At 32.4% G+C, this 17,507-nt stretch overlaps 1 protein-coding gene across 4 annotated transcripts in view; it reads left to right on the top strand.

Annotated features, from left to right (window-relative positions):
* The window catches only part of Stxbp5l (syntaxin binding protein 5-like), a 176,711-nt gene that overhangs the window by 70,645 nt on the left and 88,559 nt on the right, over positions 1-17,507 (top strand). For all 4 annotated transcript variants that reach the window (XM_013019354.1, XM_013019353.1, XM_013019356.1 and 1 more), the window contains exons 6-10: positions 1,888-2,022; positions 4,202-4,265; positions 9,612-9,695; positions 11,168-11,291; positions 15,003-15,081. In XM_013019354.1, coding sequence (XP_012874808.1) covers positions 1,888-2,022; positions 4,202-4,265; positions 9,612-9,695; positions 11,168-11,291; positions 15,003-15,081 — 486 coding nt within the window. The remainder of the gene's footprint in view (positions 1-1,887; positions 2,023-4,201; positions 4,266-9,611; positions 9,696-11,167; positions 11,292-15,002; positions 15,082-17,507) is intronic.

The following is a 17,507-nucleotide window of genomic DNA, read 5'->3' as shown; positions in this document are numbered from 1 at the left end:
AAATTTAATTCTTGTTTATCCAAATTTGCTTCTTTGTAACTTCCTTATCCACTGATCATATTTTTATTGTCTGTAATTATAAAAATGTCTGATCTGTCTTTCAAAGAAAGATTATTCAAATTGCTAATAAATGAAATTATTTCTCAATTTCATATTAAATATAATTTAGATTAAATTGGAAATTGATCCTTTCTTGCTTGGAAATATGACTATCAAGTTATTTTCTGTGAAACATTATTTAATATCACTTAAGGACAGCAATTCTGTTTTTTTTTTTTTTTTTTTTGTCGGTCGTGGGGCTTGAACTCTGGGCTTGCGCATAGGCTATCCCTCAGCTCTTCAGCTCAAGGCGAGCACTTTACTGCTTGAGCCACAGCACTATTTCCAGTTTTTTTTTTTCTAGTGGTTTATTGGAGATAAGAGTCTCACGGACTTTCCTGCATGGGCTGGCTTTGAACCATGATCCTCAGATCTCAGCCTCCTGAAAGCTAGGATTACAGGCATGAGCCACCTGCGCCCCGCTAGGGACAGCAATTTTTGATTTCATGTTTTAATCAAAATTGTCCAGCATCATAGAGATTACATATTAATTATATCATCAGCTGCCTCTTTAATTGCTTATGTTATAACAGGCATTTTGGTGTTTGGATATAGAAGGGTGCTTTTAGCATGGTACTTTGAAGAGATAATATTTAATTCAGAGAAGTATGTATTGAAAATAATAAGTGAACTGGATAGAGAGTATATATTGGACATGCTGAATGTTCACTATTCATTCAGTCTTAAATAGATTTTTCTACTTTGGAGACAGAAATTTGGAGGGGTACAGTTTGAGGGCAGTTTCAAGGTATTAGTGTGACTCACCATCTCCGAATGGTGACACATAAATGTAAATACACCTACATTGGAGGTATTGGTAGGAGGACTGTGGTGCAAGGTTGGCCTAGGACAAAAGCTTAAAGACCCTATCTGAAAAATAAAGCATAAAAAGGGCTATGAGTTTGGCCAGTGATAGTTTCAAATCCTAGTACTATCAAAAAATAAAACAAAACCTTTTTATAATTTGTTTTTTTCTGTTACTGGAATTCAAACCAAAGGCTTTGTGTTTACTAGGCTCGATTGCTTGGCTAACATTCTAACTCTTGAGCCATGCATCTAGCCTAGCTATTTGCCAGTTATTTTGGAGATGGAGCCTCATTGGCTTTTCTATCTAGGCTGGCTTCAAATAGCAATCTTCTGGATCTCAGCTTCTGAGTAACTCAGATTGTAGGCATGAGCCACTGGCACTTGGTTAATTTACATGTTTATATATTTTATTCTTATGTAAGTTACAAAGTACAATCATGTTGTAAATTTATTTATGTTCTTTAAAAAATTACTCTGTCCACATCATGTCAGAATTTTGTTCAGCTCTTTTAACTCCTCAAGTAGATTCTATGAAATATAATTATGATTCAATAACAATAACAAGTTCTGAAAAGAGATTAACTGTAAACTTCTTTTTCATTTTTTGTTGGTTGTGGGGCTTGAACTTAGGACCTGGGATTTTGTGCTCAAGGCTAGTACTCTGCTACTTAGAGCCACAGTTCTGGTGGTTAATTGGAGATAAATAACAATAATACAGGGTAGATTTTTTAAAAAACTGCAAGCAAAGATTTAGAAAGATTTTACTATAGAGAATTGATAAAGATTGGAGGAGATAAATATGTTTAACTTGACTTATACAATATATACTTATTTCATAATGATTATCATCCTTAATGGCATACTTTCTTATTAATAACTTATTGTTTATATAGCTATCACTACATCTGAGTATAAGTGTAAGGAAAATATACTGAACAGATGGAAATTTAGATATTTTCATTGTAATTTTCTTTCTTTCAGAATTACTTACTGTCATCTACCTTTCCAGAGTAAATGGCTCTATGTTGGCACAGAAAGAGGAAATACTCATATTGTAAATATTGAATCTTTCATTCTTTCTGGATATGTTATCATGTGGAACAAGGCAATTGAACTGTAAGTTTGAACTTGTAAATTCTTTTACTAGCTTAAGTATTTTATGTAGTTGTGTAATGTGTATTGAATTTCTCTGTTGGTAATTTGTAATTAATTTGATGATATTAGGCTAAAACAAAACCATACATATTTTTAAAAGTAGATATGATAAGGAGATATGATACTATGTGTTTATTTTACTGCTAATAATTTGGATTTATATAAACTCAGATAATAAAATTGGATAATTATACAAGTTATACAGGTAGACTCATTGCAACAATGAGATGTACAAGTTGTTATGTTGAAAATGAACTTTACAACTTTGGTGGGGGGGCAGGGGAAGAAGAGGCTTGTGGGGGAGCTAGGGGAGGATGGGAGTGGATGGGAAGGGGAAACAAAGGAGGAGGCTACAATGATTGATAAGAAATGTACTCATTATCTTGCCCATGTAATTGTAACCCCTCTGTACAGTATTTTCACAATAAAAAAAGTTATACATGGAACTCATTTCACTGTTTTATAATCAACCTTAGTATGATCCATTTTAGTGGGATTGGATTTATTATTTATTTTGTGCTGGTTCTGAGGCTTGAAATCAAATCCTGGATGTGTTCCTAAGCTGTTTTTACTCATGGCTAGTGCTCTATTGCTTGAGCCACACCTCTACTTCTGGTCTTTTGGTGATTAAGATGGATATAAGAGTCTCATATACATTCCTACCTGGGCTGGCTTTTCACAATGATCTTCAGATCTCAGCCTTCTGAGTAGGATTAGAGGCTTGGGATTGGAATTTTTTTCAATATAAAAATCTTGAGCAGTACATATACCTTTTCATAGTTTTTTTTTCTCCCTTGCTTCACTAAAATGCTGTTTTGGATTCAAATAGAAGGGATTTATTAATCTCTTTCATGTGAACTGTACAGCATTTTTGGATATGTGCTTGAGGCTCATTATCACTTTTTTTGCACTAATATTTAAGTTTTTACTAATGTGAAATGTTAAGTTTTCTAATTATGCAATGCCATCTTGAAAAAAAACCTATGGCTTGATACTGATCTACTCTGTGGACATGAAAACAAGGAACATGAGAAAGTCACAGACCTTGGGAACACCCTCCCATAGTGTCTGGATAAAAGATGATCATAATGAGATCCATTAAAAATAAATTTTTTAAAAATTGGATGGTGAAAGGGGATTAAAAAACAATAATAGATGGAGTGATTATGATCAAAGTACATTATATACATATGTAGGACTACCACATATTTTATTTTATTTTTTAAAAATTTTATTGTCAAGGTAATGTACAGAGGGGTTATATACATAAGGTAGTAAATACAGAGAAAACCAGGCCGGGCGTTGATGTCTCATGCCTGTTATCCTATCTACTAAACAGGCTGAGGTCTGAGAATTTTTGTTCAAAGCCAGCTCAGGCAGAAAAGTTTGTGTGACCCTTCTCTCCAAAAAGAAGTGGAGGTATTCCTCAACTGGTGGACTTCAGCTTTAATTTGAAAAAGCTTATGTCTCAGTACTAGTACATAAAAAATCCAAATAAGGAAAAATTAATAATAACCTTTAGGAATCTGGCTTGGGAAACTGTTTATATTGATGGAAATTAGTGAAAGAAACCAGGAGTTTGAATACTGGAGTAAAATAATAAATTCGGGTATTTTAGGAATTTTTAGTTATTGATATTTATGACATTCTATTAATTTGATATGGGAGGATATAGAATGTATGAGTCTGAAGTAAGAGAGATCAGAATTTACATGGTTGTTGAAACCATGAGAATGGATTAAATTGGCCATGAAGAATGTTTGAAAATGAGGTAGGAAACTAGTAGTCAGTGCATCAATTCTGATTCATAGATGTTTTCTTAACCAACTAAGTCTTCACATTTATTCTGCATTGTTAAATTGCAATATGAAAATTTGTGTAGATTTGAAATAAAGCTTGAATGTTCTATCCAAATTTGGATAACACATGCTGAAATTATCCTACTGTAGCATTCTTGCAAATCAGTTATCAACTAAATCTGAATAACAATTCTACTGTAGTTCAAAAAGAAAACTCAGAAATCAAATGAACAAGAGCTTAAGTTTGGAATATAGGGAGTTTATTCTAACATGATTTTAATGTCTTTGAGTAAGATATTTTAGTGCTTAGTTTTTACTTACTATTTTGTATTGATTTACAGGTCAACTAAAACTCATCCAGGTCCTGTTGTACATTTAAGTGATAGCCCAAGAGATGAAGGGAAAGTGAGTATTATGCTACTGTTATTCTTGCTTTCATTCTTCCTAAACAAGTTGCATCTTTCTATTATTTTATATCTAGCATTTATTTCATAGCATTTAGTGTTACCTTAAAATTAGTATTTGTTGACTAGATGAAGGAGCCGTGAATGAATGAATGAATGATTCTAATAATGGTCAGTAGTTTTCAGTTTTAGGTTTTAGTTTTAAGTCTTAAGTTTTACTTTAAGCTTTTTAAAAATCTCAGGCATATCAGTGTTAATTGACTTCATACACTACAGCTTCCTACAGTTGACTAGCTGTGCCCAGCATCTCTGGTATGTCAGGGTTAATTAACTTCACACACTACATCTTTTGAATTTGACTAGCTATGCTCAGCTCCTCATTAATTCTGGGTTTTGAAGGTATGCCACAACATAAGGTGCACAATCTGGTTTCTCTAACAGTTGCCAAGGGGTCAAGTAATGCGACTAAATTGAGGAGAGAAAACTTTAACTGTCAGACAAGAGATAAGGAATAAATTCTTCCTATATTCACCCCATTGGGATGTTCCAAGTCATGTTTTTATCCACATAAACTTTTAGAACTATGCTATATACTGATGAAATACCTGCTAAATGACTGTGGTTGCTTCTTCCCATAAATTAATGGTTAGCATAATAATGACTCTTCTTGCTTTTTATTTCTTGGATTTACTTCTCTTTCCCTTCAGTTGCAACCTTGAGTTTGTACTTTTCTATGAAAGATTAGCATGTAAGCCCTGCCTCAGTCTTTTTTTTTTTTTTGGTCTGTCATGGGTCTTGAACTCTGGGCTTAGGAGCTGTCCCTCAACTCTTCAGTTCAAGCTCTACCACTTGAGCCATAGCTTCACTTCCAGCTTTTTGGTGGTTAATTGGAGATAAGAGTCTCATGGAGGGGGCTGGGAAGGTGGCTCAGTGGTAGAGCACTTGCCTTGCATGCTCAAGGCCCTGGGTTTGATTCCTCAGCACCACATAAGCAAAAAGAAAAAAACCAGAAGTGGCGCTGTGGCTCAAGTGGTAAAGTGCTAGCCTTGAGCTGAAGAGCTGAGGGACAGCTCCCAGACCCAGAGTTCAGGACCCACGACTGGACCCCCCCCAAAAAAAAGAGTCTCATGGACTTTCCTGCCCGAGCTGGCTTGGAATCCCGATCTTCAGGATTACAGGCGTGAGCCACCGGCACCCAGCTCTTGCCTCAGTCTTTTATCAGCAGAACTCTGGTTAAGATAATAATCATGATTGGTCTAGATTAGGGACAGTACAGTCCATGACACTGTTTCCTATTTATTTTAAATGATTTATTAGAACACCACCGTTTTCATTCATTAATATAGTATGCCAGAAGTCAAACCCAGGTTTCATTGGGCTAAAAAGCAAGATATTGCTGGGATTTCATCCTTCAGGTAACTAGAAAAGAATATGATTTGTTTCAGAGGATCCACATATTCTTGACTAGAAGCTTCTTTTCCCCATTTCTAAAGCCCATTTTTCATTCATCTTTGCAGTCTCTTCGTGACATCTTAAAAACATTCTGTACTCTTGGGCAGGGAGTGGCTTAGGGGAAGAGTGCTTGCCTAGCATATATGAAACCCTGGGTTCTATTCCTCAGTACCACATAAACAGAAAAAGCCGAAAGTAGCACTGTGGCTCAAGTGGTAGAGTGCTAGACTTGAGCAAAAGAAGCTCAGGGACAGTGCCCAGGTTAGCCTTGAGCAAAAGAAGCTCAGGGACAGTGCTCAGGCCCTGAGTTCAAGCCCCAGGACTGGCAAAAACAAAAACAAACAAAAAACCCATTCTATACTTTTAAGGATTCATGATTAATTTGGGCTAATCTGGATATTGTAGGACCCTCCTTCTGTATAAACATACAAGCCTTAATTATATATGAAAAAATCTTTGTATAACATAGAGACTATTTTGTGTGTCTTTGGTTCTGGGATTAAATCTAGAGCTTTGTGCATGTTAAGCACATGCTGTACCACTGAACTATTTTTGTAGCCCATTAGAAACACACTTGAATGTTTTCTGGACTAGGGTGTTGGCATTTGGGAGGAGTTCTTTATTTTGCCCATTAACTAATGGGCAGAGTGCCCATTAATCACTCTAGGGACCCTTTAAGATACCATTAAAATAATTCTTAAGGTCAGGGGCCGGTGGAATCCTAGGTACCTAAAAGGAAGAAATCAAGAGAACCCTAGTCCCAGGCCATTGTTAGCAAAAAGTTTATAAGGTCTCATCTCAATAGCTAGAGCATGCCTATCATCACCAGATACAGAAGCAACTGCTTCCACAGCTCTGGAGGCAGAATTTTGAAACCAAGATGTTGATTGGACCCTGCTTCTTTTGAGGCCTTGGGAAAATACTTTTCTTTCTTCCACCTCAGATATTCCTTGACTTGTGGCCACAGAGCCCTAGTCTTTGCCATCATCTATGACCACTTTCACTGTGACTCTATCCTCTCTACTTTCTTTTCTAATAAGGAAAGCAGTAATTGAATTTAGCCTTGGATTCACTCTAAATCAAGATTGATTTCATCCAATATTTTAAACTAATTAGAACAAAAGACGCTCTTTTCAAACAAGGTTACATTCTGACTTTCTAAATAGACATGATTTTTTAAAAATACTCTTCAGCTACTACAGCTGTGCTAGAGAAATTTATATAGCTAAATCCTGAGAATTCCCATAAAATTCCTGAACCTTCCAGACTAGTAATTTTACTATTTTTGAGGAAAAACAGGTTCTCTTTTCTGAGAAACTCTGTACTCTTAGATTTGCTATCATGATTTTTTTTCTTCCTTCTGAAGTTTACTTTTTTTCTTGGCTTTTATCAATCAAATGTTTAAATCATAAAACACTTTCTATTTTTATTTTTATATGTACTTCTAAAAGTCTCTCCAAGTTTAGATTCATTGTGTTCCATATGTTTCAGCATGAGGCATTTTTATTTAGTTCTTTCATCTTTGTTTAATTTCTTTTTCTTACTTTTTTGCTTATTAATTATTTAGAGATGCATTGTTTATTTTCAAGAAATGTTTTCAACAGCTCTAATTTTATATCTGCAATTCTGATTATTTGGAATTTAGTGATATTTTAGAAAATAACTATTTTAAATTCTTTCTTTCTGTCTTTGTCTCTGTATCTGTCTCTGTCTCTCTTTGTCTCTCTCTGTCTCTGTTTCTCTCTCTCTCTGGATGCTGCCACTGTTTGAACTTAGGGTCTTGAACTTGCTAGACAGTTGCATACCACAGAACCATATCTATAGCCCACCAAAGATCTGTTTTCTTTATACATAGGTCCAGATAATGATATCATAATAAAGTTGCCCTACTTTTATGATGCTTACATCTACTTTGAGAGACATTTAAAAAATTCACACATATGTACATCTCTATAAATATATATATAATTTGTGTGTATATATACATGTATAGATACAACATGCATATATTTAATATGTGTGCATACACAATTATATGTCCATAATTACACAGATTTATATATATACATACACATTATGCATACATTATACTCATACCCACATATACACACATATGTACACATATATGATTGTATCTTGTACATTGTAAATGTTTTTGAGTGGTCAGTTATTGCACAGGGATCTTGTTTTTGTCTTGATTTCTCATGGCTATAGAACCTTTTCTGATGTATCCTGGATGTCAAGGAATGTTTTTATCTTCCTGTGATTGTAATGTCATGTTTCTAGGATTGTGATCTTACAGATTTAGCTCAACAACTTTTGATGTATTGATGAAAAATACTTCATATTTTATTGTTTACTTGGAATTATTACTAGTAATGTTTTATATGTTTGTGTAATTTATTTTATGTCAATACTTAAGTACTCAGGGCCTGGGTACTGTCCCTTAGCTTTTTCATTCAAGGCTGATGCTCCACCACTTGAGCCACGCCTCCACTTCAGGCTGTAAGATAAATCTTACAGATTTATCTGCCTAGGCTGACTTCCCATTATCGTCTGATCTCAACGTCCTGAGTAGCTAGGATACTAGAAATATTTTATAGATGAAGTAACTTTTATCTTTCCCATATTAACTTTGAAAAATATGATATGAACTTATGAAAATAAGATTTTATTATATTCTGTGGCTTAAATCTGGAATAACATTCATGTTCTTGTTTAATTAACATTTTCCAGTTTTTTAGACTTATAAACCTCTTCCATAATCTTACACAATCAATTGAAGTTCATTTTATTGTTTATAATTTTCTCTGGTATGAAAGAATGATTTGAACTTAAATATATCTTAGTACATATGACAAAATATTAATTTTTATTTTAAGGAACATTATATAATATGTATTAAACTTTGACATTTCTAGATTTAGCATATCAAAAAGCCCATTTTTTTCTATCAAATAATTTATAAATTGTATATGGTTTATCAAACATTAAGCATATGTTATAACTTGAAAATAACTATACATTTCTTTAGTGACATAATGTTTAAATTTTTACCTATTATCAAATTCTCCTACTTAAAAAAACTATTTATTTTAAGTTTACCTTATGTATTAATATTAAAGAAGATGCCAGGCATTGGTTAATGGTGTGAAGAACTAGGAGAACTTTGTGAACTTCTGAGAGTTTCTAAACCAATTTGAAATACTAACTAACCAAATAAAATAGAGCTTGATAGAAAGAAATTTGAAGCCACATTTTGGCCATAGTTTTAAATACATTGGATCAAGTGGTTTATTAATAGTTAATAAAGCATCCGGTTTTATCTTTTTTTCCAAATTTATTTTAACATCTTTAAACAGTTGTACACAAGGTTTCAATTCAACATGTCAATTTACATGCACAATGCATCTTGAACAGTGGCACCCACTATTTTATATTTTACCTTAATTTTCTATCTCATTTTTCTCCTTGTTCAATTTTCACATATTTTTATATTGTGTCATATATTAATAGTTTCTTCATTTCTTTGGTAAATATTTACATTAAAGAAAGCTGATTTATCATTTAAAACATTTTTAGTTGATACATAAAAATTACTTTGTGGTGAATTTTTCAAAATTTAATTTTATTGCCAAGGTGATGTACAAAGGGGTTACAGTTACATAGGTAAAGTAGTGAATACATTTCTTGTCAAACATTGTGGTGAATTTTTTTAGGCTATTAAGGTTATTTTCAAATTATAGAAAATTTGACATTGTATGAAGGTTTTGTTATATTTATGGAAGTTTTTGTTATATGGAATTTTTCTTTATTGTATTAACATTATTCTTTATTTGATCCTAATTAAAATTAATATCAGAATTAAGAATATAATTGTTTTAATGTTTTTCAGCTGTTAATAGGTTATGAAAATGGTACAGTAGTATTCTGGGATTTGAAATCTAAAAGAGCAGAATTGAGAGTATATTATGATGAGGTAAGTGATTTCTACTGAAAAATACTTGAAAGTTGTTTTATGACTTTGTGTCACTTTATTACTCCTAAGCTTTGTATATTTATTACAAGTGTTTTATCTAAAATAGTGTCTCACACTGTCTTTTGCTATTTGCACAAGTTTCAACTCTGGGTTAATTTTTCTTAGTAGGAATTATATCTTGAATGTTAGTTTTTGTTTTGTTGTTATTGTTTGTCGGTAGTAGGCTTGAATTCTGGGCCTGGGTACTGTCCCTGACCTCTTCAGCTCAAGGCTAGCGCTCTACCACTTGAGCTACAGCACCACTGCAGTTTTATGGTGTTTAATTGGAGATAGGAGTCTCACAGACTTTCCTGCCTGGGCTAGCTTTGAACTGAGATCCTCAGATTTCAGCCTCCTGAGTAGCTAGGATCACAGGAATGAGCCACTGGGGAAGCAAAAGAAGTGACATTTTCATTTCCATATAGGTAAAAAGAAATAAACAACAGAGAAGATAATGATGAATGTTTTCCTTCTAATTGCACCTACTGGAAACTGGCCCAAAAGTCTCTGTATAGCAATGAAAACTTCAGTTCAGAATTTCTTGTTGACTTTCCATTTAATCGAGCGTTATTTTTTCAGGCACAGTTCATATATTATTTCATTTGTAATATGTATAATTATCCCAGCCATCAGTTATTACCTTTAATAATGCTTATTATATAGAACATTTTACATTATATTATGTACAGGTTGATGGATATATCTACATTATGTGTATGTATTTATGTGTACAGAGTTCCAAATAATAAGTCCTCTTAAAATTCGCTTATACTAATCTTCCTTTTATTTTTCTTTAAAGAAAAGATTTTGTATGAACATGCCCTTATTTTGTACTTAATACATTACCCAGACTTGATTTAGGAATAATACCTGAGCTTTAGAAATATGCATGACAATTTCTTACTCATTCATTATATATTCCATGAAAACTTACTTTATGCAAAATTCTATACTAGCACTGAGAATATAACATTTTGAGAAAATAGTGCTGTAACACTTGAGCAACACCACCACTTTTGGGGTTTTTTTTTGAGTAGTTTGTTGGAGAGAAAAGTCTCACAGCTTTTCCTGCCTATGCTGGTTTTGAACTGCAGTCCTCAGATCTCAGCCTCCTGATTACCTAGGATTACAGGCATGAGATACCAAGTGCCTAGCTTTTCTTTTACTTCTATATAATTTGACAAGTAAGTATGTCATGATACAGAAAGGGACTAGAATTAAAATCAAAAGTTTATAAAATACAATTATACTAGGGCATGTGCTTAACTTTTCTTTCATTAGCCTTTTATAAGTCTTTAGAAGATTGAGGTCAAAGATCTGCTAAGAAAAAACATGCTATCAGTATAATACTTTTGTCAGAGTATTTTTCCTTGGGACTATATCTAATGATACAACATATTTACTTCCCCTATCTCTTTTTGTTATTTTATTAGGCTATTCATTCAATCGATTGGCATCATGAAGGCAGACAGTTCATGTGCAGCCATTCAGATGGTAGCTTGACTTTGTGGAACCTGAAAAGCCCAAGTCGCCCTTTCCAGACCACAATTCCACATGGTAAGATCTTTCAGGGAAAAACTGGAGACTCAACACTGACTTAAAGTAAGAGTGATGGCATTAGTAGGCTTGGTTTTTCAAAAAAGAAATTATAACATTGTTTATTTGTAGTTGCTACTGATCTCCACATTATGCCTCAACTTTGCTTCCCTTACTGCCAACACCCCACTTTCCTATTTTGTGTGGTATACTTACATAAAGGCTGTACCAACCAAAAATGGATAATAGATAATGCTTGATATATTTGAGGTAAAAGATATAGTATAGTTAGACAATTTTCAAGAATTGAAGAAGAGACAGAATGGTGCTATATATAATAGCTGATGTTCAGGACTAACTTTTATACTCCTACACTAAATATAAGAATTGTGCCTATTCATTCATTCATTCATTTTGCTGGTACCAGAAATTTGCACTTGCTCAACTTGCTTATTCACAAGGATACTCTACTACTTGAACTATACTTACATTAGGACATTTTGCTGTTAATTAGAGGTGGAGTCTAACAGACTGCTACTAGGTCTGGCTTTGAGCTGTGAGATCCTCTGATCTCAGCTTCCTGAATAGCTAAGATTACAAGCATGAGCCATTGGCACTTAGACTAATGATAGGTAGTATTTATTATCTTACCTATTAAAAAGAGGTGTTTAATCTTCAGTAAAGATTTTTCTTGCATCCATATATGTGACTAGAATTGTAAAAAATCAAATGTATGAATATCTGACTTAATCAAATGTATGAATATCTATGACTTAAGTGACCAAATTATTTCTGATAACATTGGGAATTAACTGAAATTTATGTTTACCTTACAACATTTAGTATTTGTAAGCATAAAAGTCAAAACCTAAGTTACACATTATATTTTCCATTTTTTCACACTTGTTACAGCATTTTATTTAGAAAATAATGTTTTCTATAATATGTCATATTTTGTTTGTATGCCATTTTTATACCATAGTCATATATTACAAGTATAAAGGATTAAATTATTAACACTTGACCTTTTTACTTGAAGATCACATATGGATGCATTCTTAGAAATGCTTTATTTAGGTTGCCACTATGAACACTTAGGTAGATATGCAACTCAGGATTACTTGCCTTTGTGGTAATTAGTTCTTATTCCCCTCACTCCTGTCCACTGAAATTCTCAGGTTTTTTTGTATGTAAGAGTATACTATAATTACTTGATAAATTTTGTATTTACTTGCTTATATTATTAAAATTCAATTTTGACTAGTTCCAAACATTTAATATATTTATATCTATAACATAATTATATGTTATATACATAAAACATAGAAATATGTTATTAGAATTCAAACTGCTAAAAAAACTAGTATATATGTATATATATTATATAAAATGAATTCTAATTCTACTGGTCTGTTGAGATTGATAAACTTCTATTACAGACACAGGTATTCCATACTTGCTGGAGACTTTTTTCTTTATTCAGTTTTTATCTTTGCCTGTGCTGTTTCAAAATTGTGTTTCTAGAATTCTTATACTCTTCAAAAAGCATTTTGCTAAATTAAGCCACATTAACTTGACAAAGTGGCTGAAGCCTATAATACTAGCTACTTGGAAGGCAGAGATTGGGAGATTATAGTTTGAGACTCCAACTAATGGTTGGCCGTGTGGTGTATACCTGTTACCCCAGTCCTAGAGGAAGTACAAGAAAAGGGCATAGTAACGTGCACTTGTCATCTCCAGTTATACAGGGAAGTATAAGTACAAGGATAGAAACCTAGGCCTGCAGGGGTACCTCAAAAATAAGCAATGCAAAACAGAGCTGGAGGCTTGGTTCTAGAGGAAGAATGCCTGCCTATCAAATACAAGGCCCTGAGGTCAATACCCAGCACATCCAAAAAAAAGTCATATTAATGTTCTGAAACATGGTTTTACTATCTAGCTCAAAAATCTTCCATTGTTTAAAGAATAAATTATATTGATTGATTATTTTGTACCTAAGAATTATTTTTTCGGTTCCTTTACACTAGATCTTTTTATCTAGACAAATTTGCCAACCATAAAACCTTTGTTTTTAACGTCAACTTCTACAATATTTTATGTCAGCCATTTGTTTCTGTTATATCATACTGTAAAATTTGTTTGTTTTGTATAATCTAGTGGATTCAGGTATTTTGGAGTTTAGTTATTTCTTTATATATGTAATACCTTAATATAATACCTTTCAAAAAAAGGAATGGCAACAAAATGTTCTTTTAAATAATATGACACATGCATGTTTTAATTACTGACATGCAATGAATATAATAAAAAACAAATTGTTGTAATTGGAATTTGAAATAAAACATCAATTAGCCATGTAATTATTCATTTCTACTGTGATTAGTTTGTGACAGTGATATTTATTAACTGGAAAATACTTACTTCCATATATGTACAATATTTTGTTAAAATAATGGCTTGGTAATTTAGAGAAGCAGTAGGTGAAAATAAAATCCATATAAAGTGAGAACAGATCTATCTTCTGTTTGTGTCTTTTATTTCCCTCAGTTCCCCTTCATTATCAGAATCACTAAAGTCCAATGTCAATCTTAAGATCACTGTTTAGAGTGAGTTCTTGAGCCAAAAATATTTCTTTATTACATTGCATGATCTACTTATATCTGCATCTCTTTGATATATGATATATATATGTAATTTTTCTACACTGAGAATTTTATGACCAATTTAGCATCAAGATTTTTGTTGATAAAAGAGAAAGAAAAAAGGCAACTTTAGAATTTACATGGGGCAGATAATGATTTGTTGTATACTGATACCATTTCTTTTAAATAAATTGAATAAAACTGCATTGTCAACGTGATTGAATTTAGTTGTGCCATCCTTTATTATAAAAATTTAAGCATATATTCATGTAAACATCTTTATGTGTATCTGTAAATTAGGAAAATACCCAGATAAATAAAAGTTCTTAATAAAATCAGCATAAAATTTGAATATCATGAAACAATATTATCAAAGTGAGGTATAGAATTAAACTAGAAGCATGATTTTAAAGATAAATACATCATATGCAGTTTTGTTTTCATGTACTTCTCTTTATCTTTTTTCAAAACCATATTAAGTCCAAACAACATAATCATTGCCTCTGTAAAAAGGTCTATAATTTAGATTAAAACTAATAGAATACTCATTAAAATTATTTTAAAGCCATGGGACATATTATTTATATTTAGTGTGACAGAAGTAGCTTTAAATGAATTAAATCAAGATGGAATTTATTTGAAGCATCCTCATATGATTTACATCACAAATCTTTGTGTAATATGAGGAGTTTGCCTCCAATATATATAAAATTGTGATCCTAGTAGGAATTTGTCATAACAACACATTACATTATACATATTAATAAGTATGTATGTTTGCATCTTCCATTTCAAACTTGCTTCTTTTATTTTTAATCAAAAGTAACTAAATAAATTTATAAGAAGTAACATTTATATTTCAAAATATAAAGCTGTAAAGGCGGATAATTTTATGAATAATGTCATTGATTATATAGTAATCAGTTGTTACAACTCTAAATTTGTTACATGTTCATCCTAAAAGTATTAGGATCTCTAGACTTGTTTGTTTTGTCAAACATAATTATATCATTATTTTACCATTTTTTTAATTTTCAAAATTCTCATGTACAAATTAAATCAGATTACATTAAATCTTTTCCTTTTTTAGGAAAAAGTCAAAGAGAAGGAAGAAAATCTGAATCTTGTAAACCAATTCTTAAAGTAGAATATAAGACCTGCAGGAATAGGTATGTACTTTTACTTTGGGGAATATGGAATATATATATATATGGAACAGAGACAATGAAAGCAGATAACTATTAATTTAGTATGTTAAAATTATGCATAATTGTAAATATATGTACTGGCTGGATTCTCCACATTAATTCCCTACATTAAAAACTGGCTTGTTTGTTGTTATGCATATCTATAAAGATCATTGTTATGAATATTGCAAATAAGTATTAGATGCTTTTAAATTCTTATGAGTAGTTATATTAGTATCATATATATTCTTTTTAACAATTAAGGATAGAGTTTTGGTACATGCTTGTACTCTAAGCTGTGCTGGAGGCAAATGTTAGGAGGCTACCAGTTTCAGGGTATCCTGAGCTAAAATATAAGACCTTTTCAAACAAAAGCAAAAATGAGAAGAGGGTGTGTCTAAGGGGTAAAACACTTGCCTAGCAAATATGAAGCCATGAGTTAAAACCCAAGAACTATCCCCCCCCCCCTTCCCCACCAAAGAAAAGAAAATTGCGTTTTTGGCCATACATATTTATTTATTTTTTGGGGTACGGTCGTGGGGCCTGAACTCTGGGCCTGGGTGCGTTCCCTCAGCTCTTTAGCTCAAGGCTAGCGCTCTACCACTTGAGCCACAGCGCCACTTCCGGCTTTTTTCTTTTTGCTTATGTGGTGCTGAGGAATTGAACCCAGGGCCTCATGCATGCAAGGCAAGCGCTCTACCACTGAGCCATCTTCCCAGCCCAGGCCATACATATTTAAAGGAGCAGTTTTCACTAAACAGAAGCTATGCTCTCATTAATGTTGCTTATAAAAAATTTTATATAATATCTCTATACTTAAAGATCTTCATTTTGAAATTGGAAAGATTACTTTTAGTTGGAAAGATAAATCAAGATATATTGGCTTGATTTTAAAATACTAAACTTTAAGGTATAGAAGATAGAAAGTCTAGTATTTAAGAGAATTTTATTTTGTATTTGTATAGCCATCATATTCTATACTTTTTTGTACATTTTTATTGTAAAAATACTGTACAGAGGGGTTACAGTTATATGAGCAAGGTAATGAGTACATTTCCTATCAAGCATTGTTGCCTCCTCCTTTGTTTTTCCCCTACCATCCCTTCCCTCCCATCTCTACAACTACCCCTCCCCATATTCTATACTTCTGCAATGTTTATTTGCTAGAACCAGTAGTGTAAGTTCTATCATCTAGGATTACCTTAAGCTCTGTATAAATATTTGTTTGAACTGCACATTGGGTATTTCTATTTTATATTAGTTATATGCTTACATTAGAAAGTTTTGTTTGTATCATAGATATATTTAATGTTTATATCTAACTAGCTTTCTAAAATGTTCATAGAAATTATAGTAAGTTTTAAGCATTTACTTTAAGTATATATCAGTATCTCTTTAGCCTAACCTAATATTATTGGTTAAAAAATGATGAATGCTTTATACAATAATAATAAATATTAAAATATTTTAATTTTTTAAATATGAACAGAAATATAAAGTGTTATCTTCTGTTTTTAAAATAATATTTATAACTTAAACTTTGTTTGCATCTTTATCCATCTTGCTATATCTTCTTTTAAAATATTTTTCTTTAAGGAGTTGTACAGAGAAGTTGTCATTTACCAAAGCAGTTTATAAATACAATGCATCATGATGAATGTTGCCCCTTTCAAAATTCTCACTCAGGAAGTGGCGCTGTGGCTCAAGTGGTAGAGCACTAGTCTTGAGCTGAAGAGCTGAGGGACAGCGCCCAGACCCTGAGTTCAAGCCCTATGATGGACCAAAAAACCCACCAAACGAAAGACAATAACAAACAAAAAAAACCCCAAAACAATCAAAATTCTCAATCACCCCTCTGAACCACTCCTTCTCTCACTTTTCTTAATTTTTAGGTTATGTATTTATTTTTTAACATTTAAAAAGGAGTTTATTTGTACAATACATCTTGATCTATGTCATCCCTTCAACATCTTCACCCCCTTGTAACCCCCTTCCCTTACTTTTCTCAGTTCTGTGATATACAATGAATTCTTGCCTGCATTCTCCCCCCTTCCCTCTGCTATATTTCTTTTTCTATTTCAGAAACTTCATTATCTAGAATTTTCATATTCTCACCTATTGTTCTAAGCTTTCTTCTGTCACATTTCATTTCATTAATTTTTCTTTCTTATGGACTTCACATTTTTCTTAGGGATGTTGGGCCCCACAAGCCAACTAGTTAAATTGATATTCTAACATAAACTAATATTCTAATGATAGTGATATGCAGTTGGAGAATCAACTAACTATCCTTTTAAAGCCAGGGAGCACTTCCACTTCTCTGTCCAATCCTACTCGTATACCTTTAGGTTTATCTATTAGTTATTCTAATGGTTAGAATTCATATCCAGAAAAAAGAAACTGTTAAA

This window comes from Dipodomys ordii, unplaced genomic scaffold (genome assembly GCF_000151885.1).
Source record: "Dipodomys ordii isolate 6190 unplaced genomic scaffold, Dord_2.0 Scaffold45, whole genome shotgun sequence".
NCBI classification, from domain to species: Eukaryota; Metazoa; Chordata; class Mammalia; order Rodentia; family Heteromyidae; genus Dipodomys; species Dipodomys ordii.
This window is presented reverse-complemented; position numbering and strand designations above follow the sequence as displayed.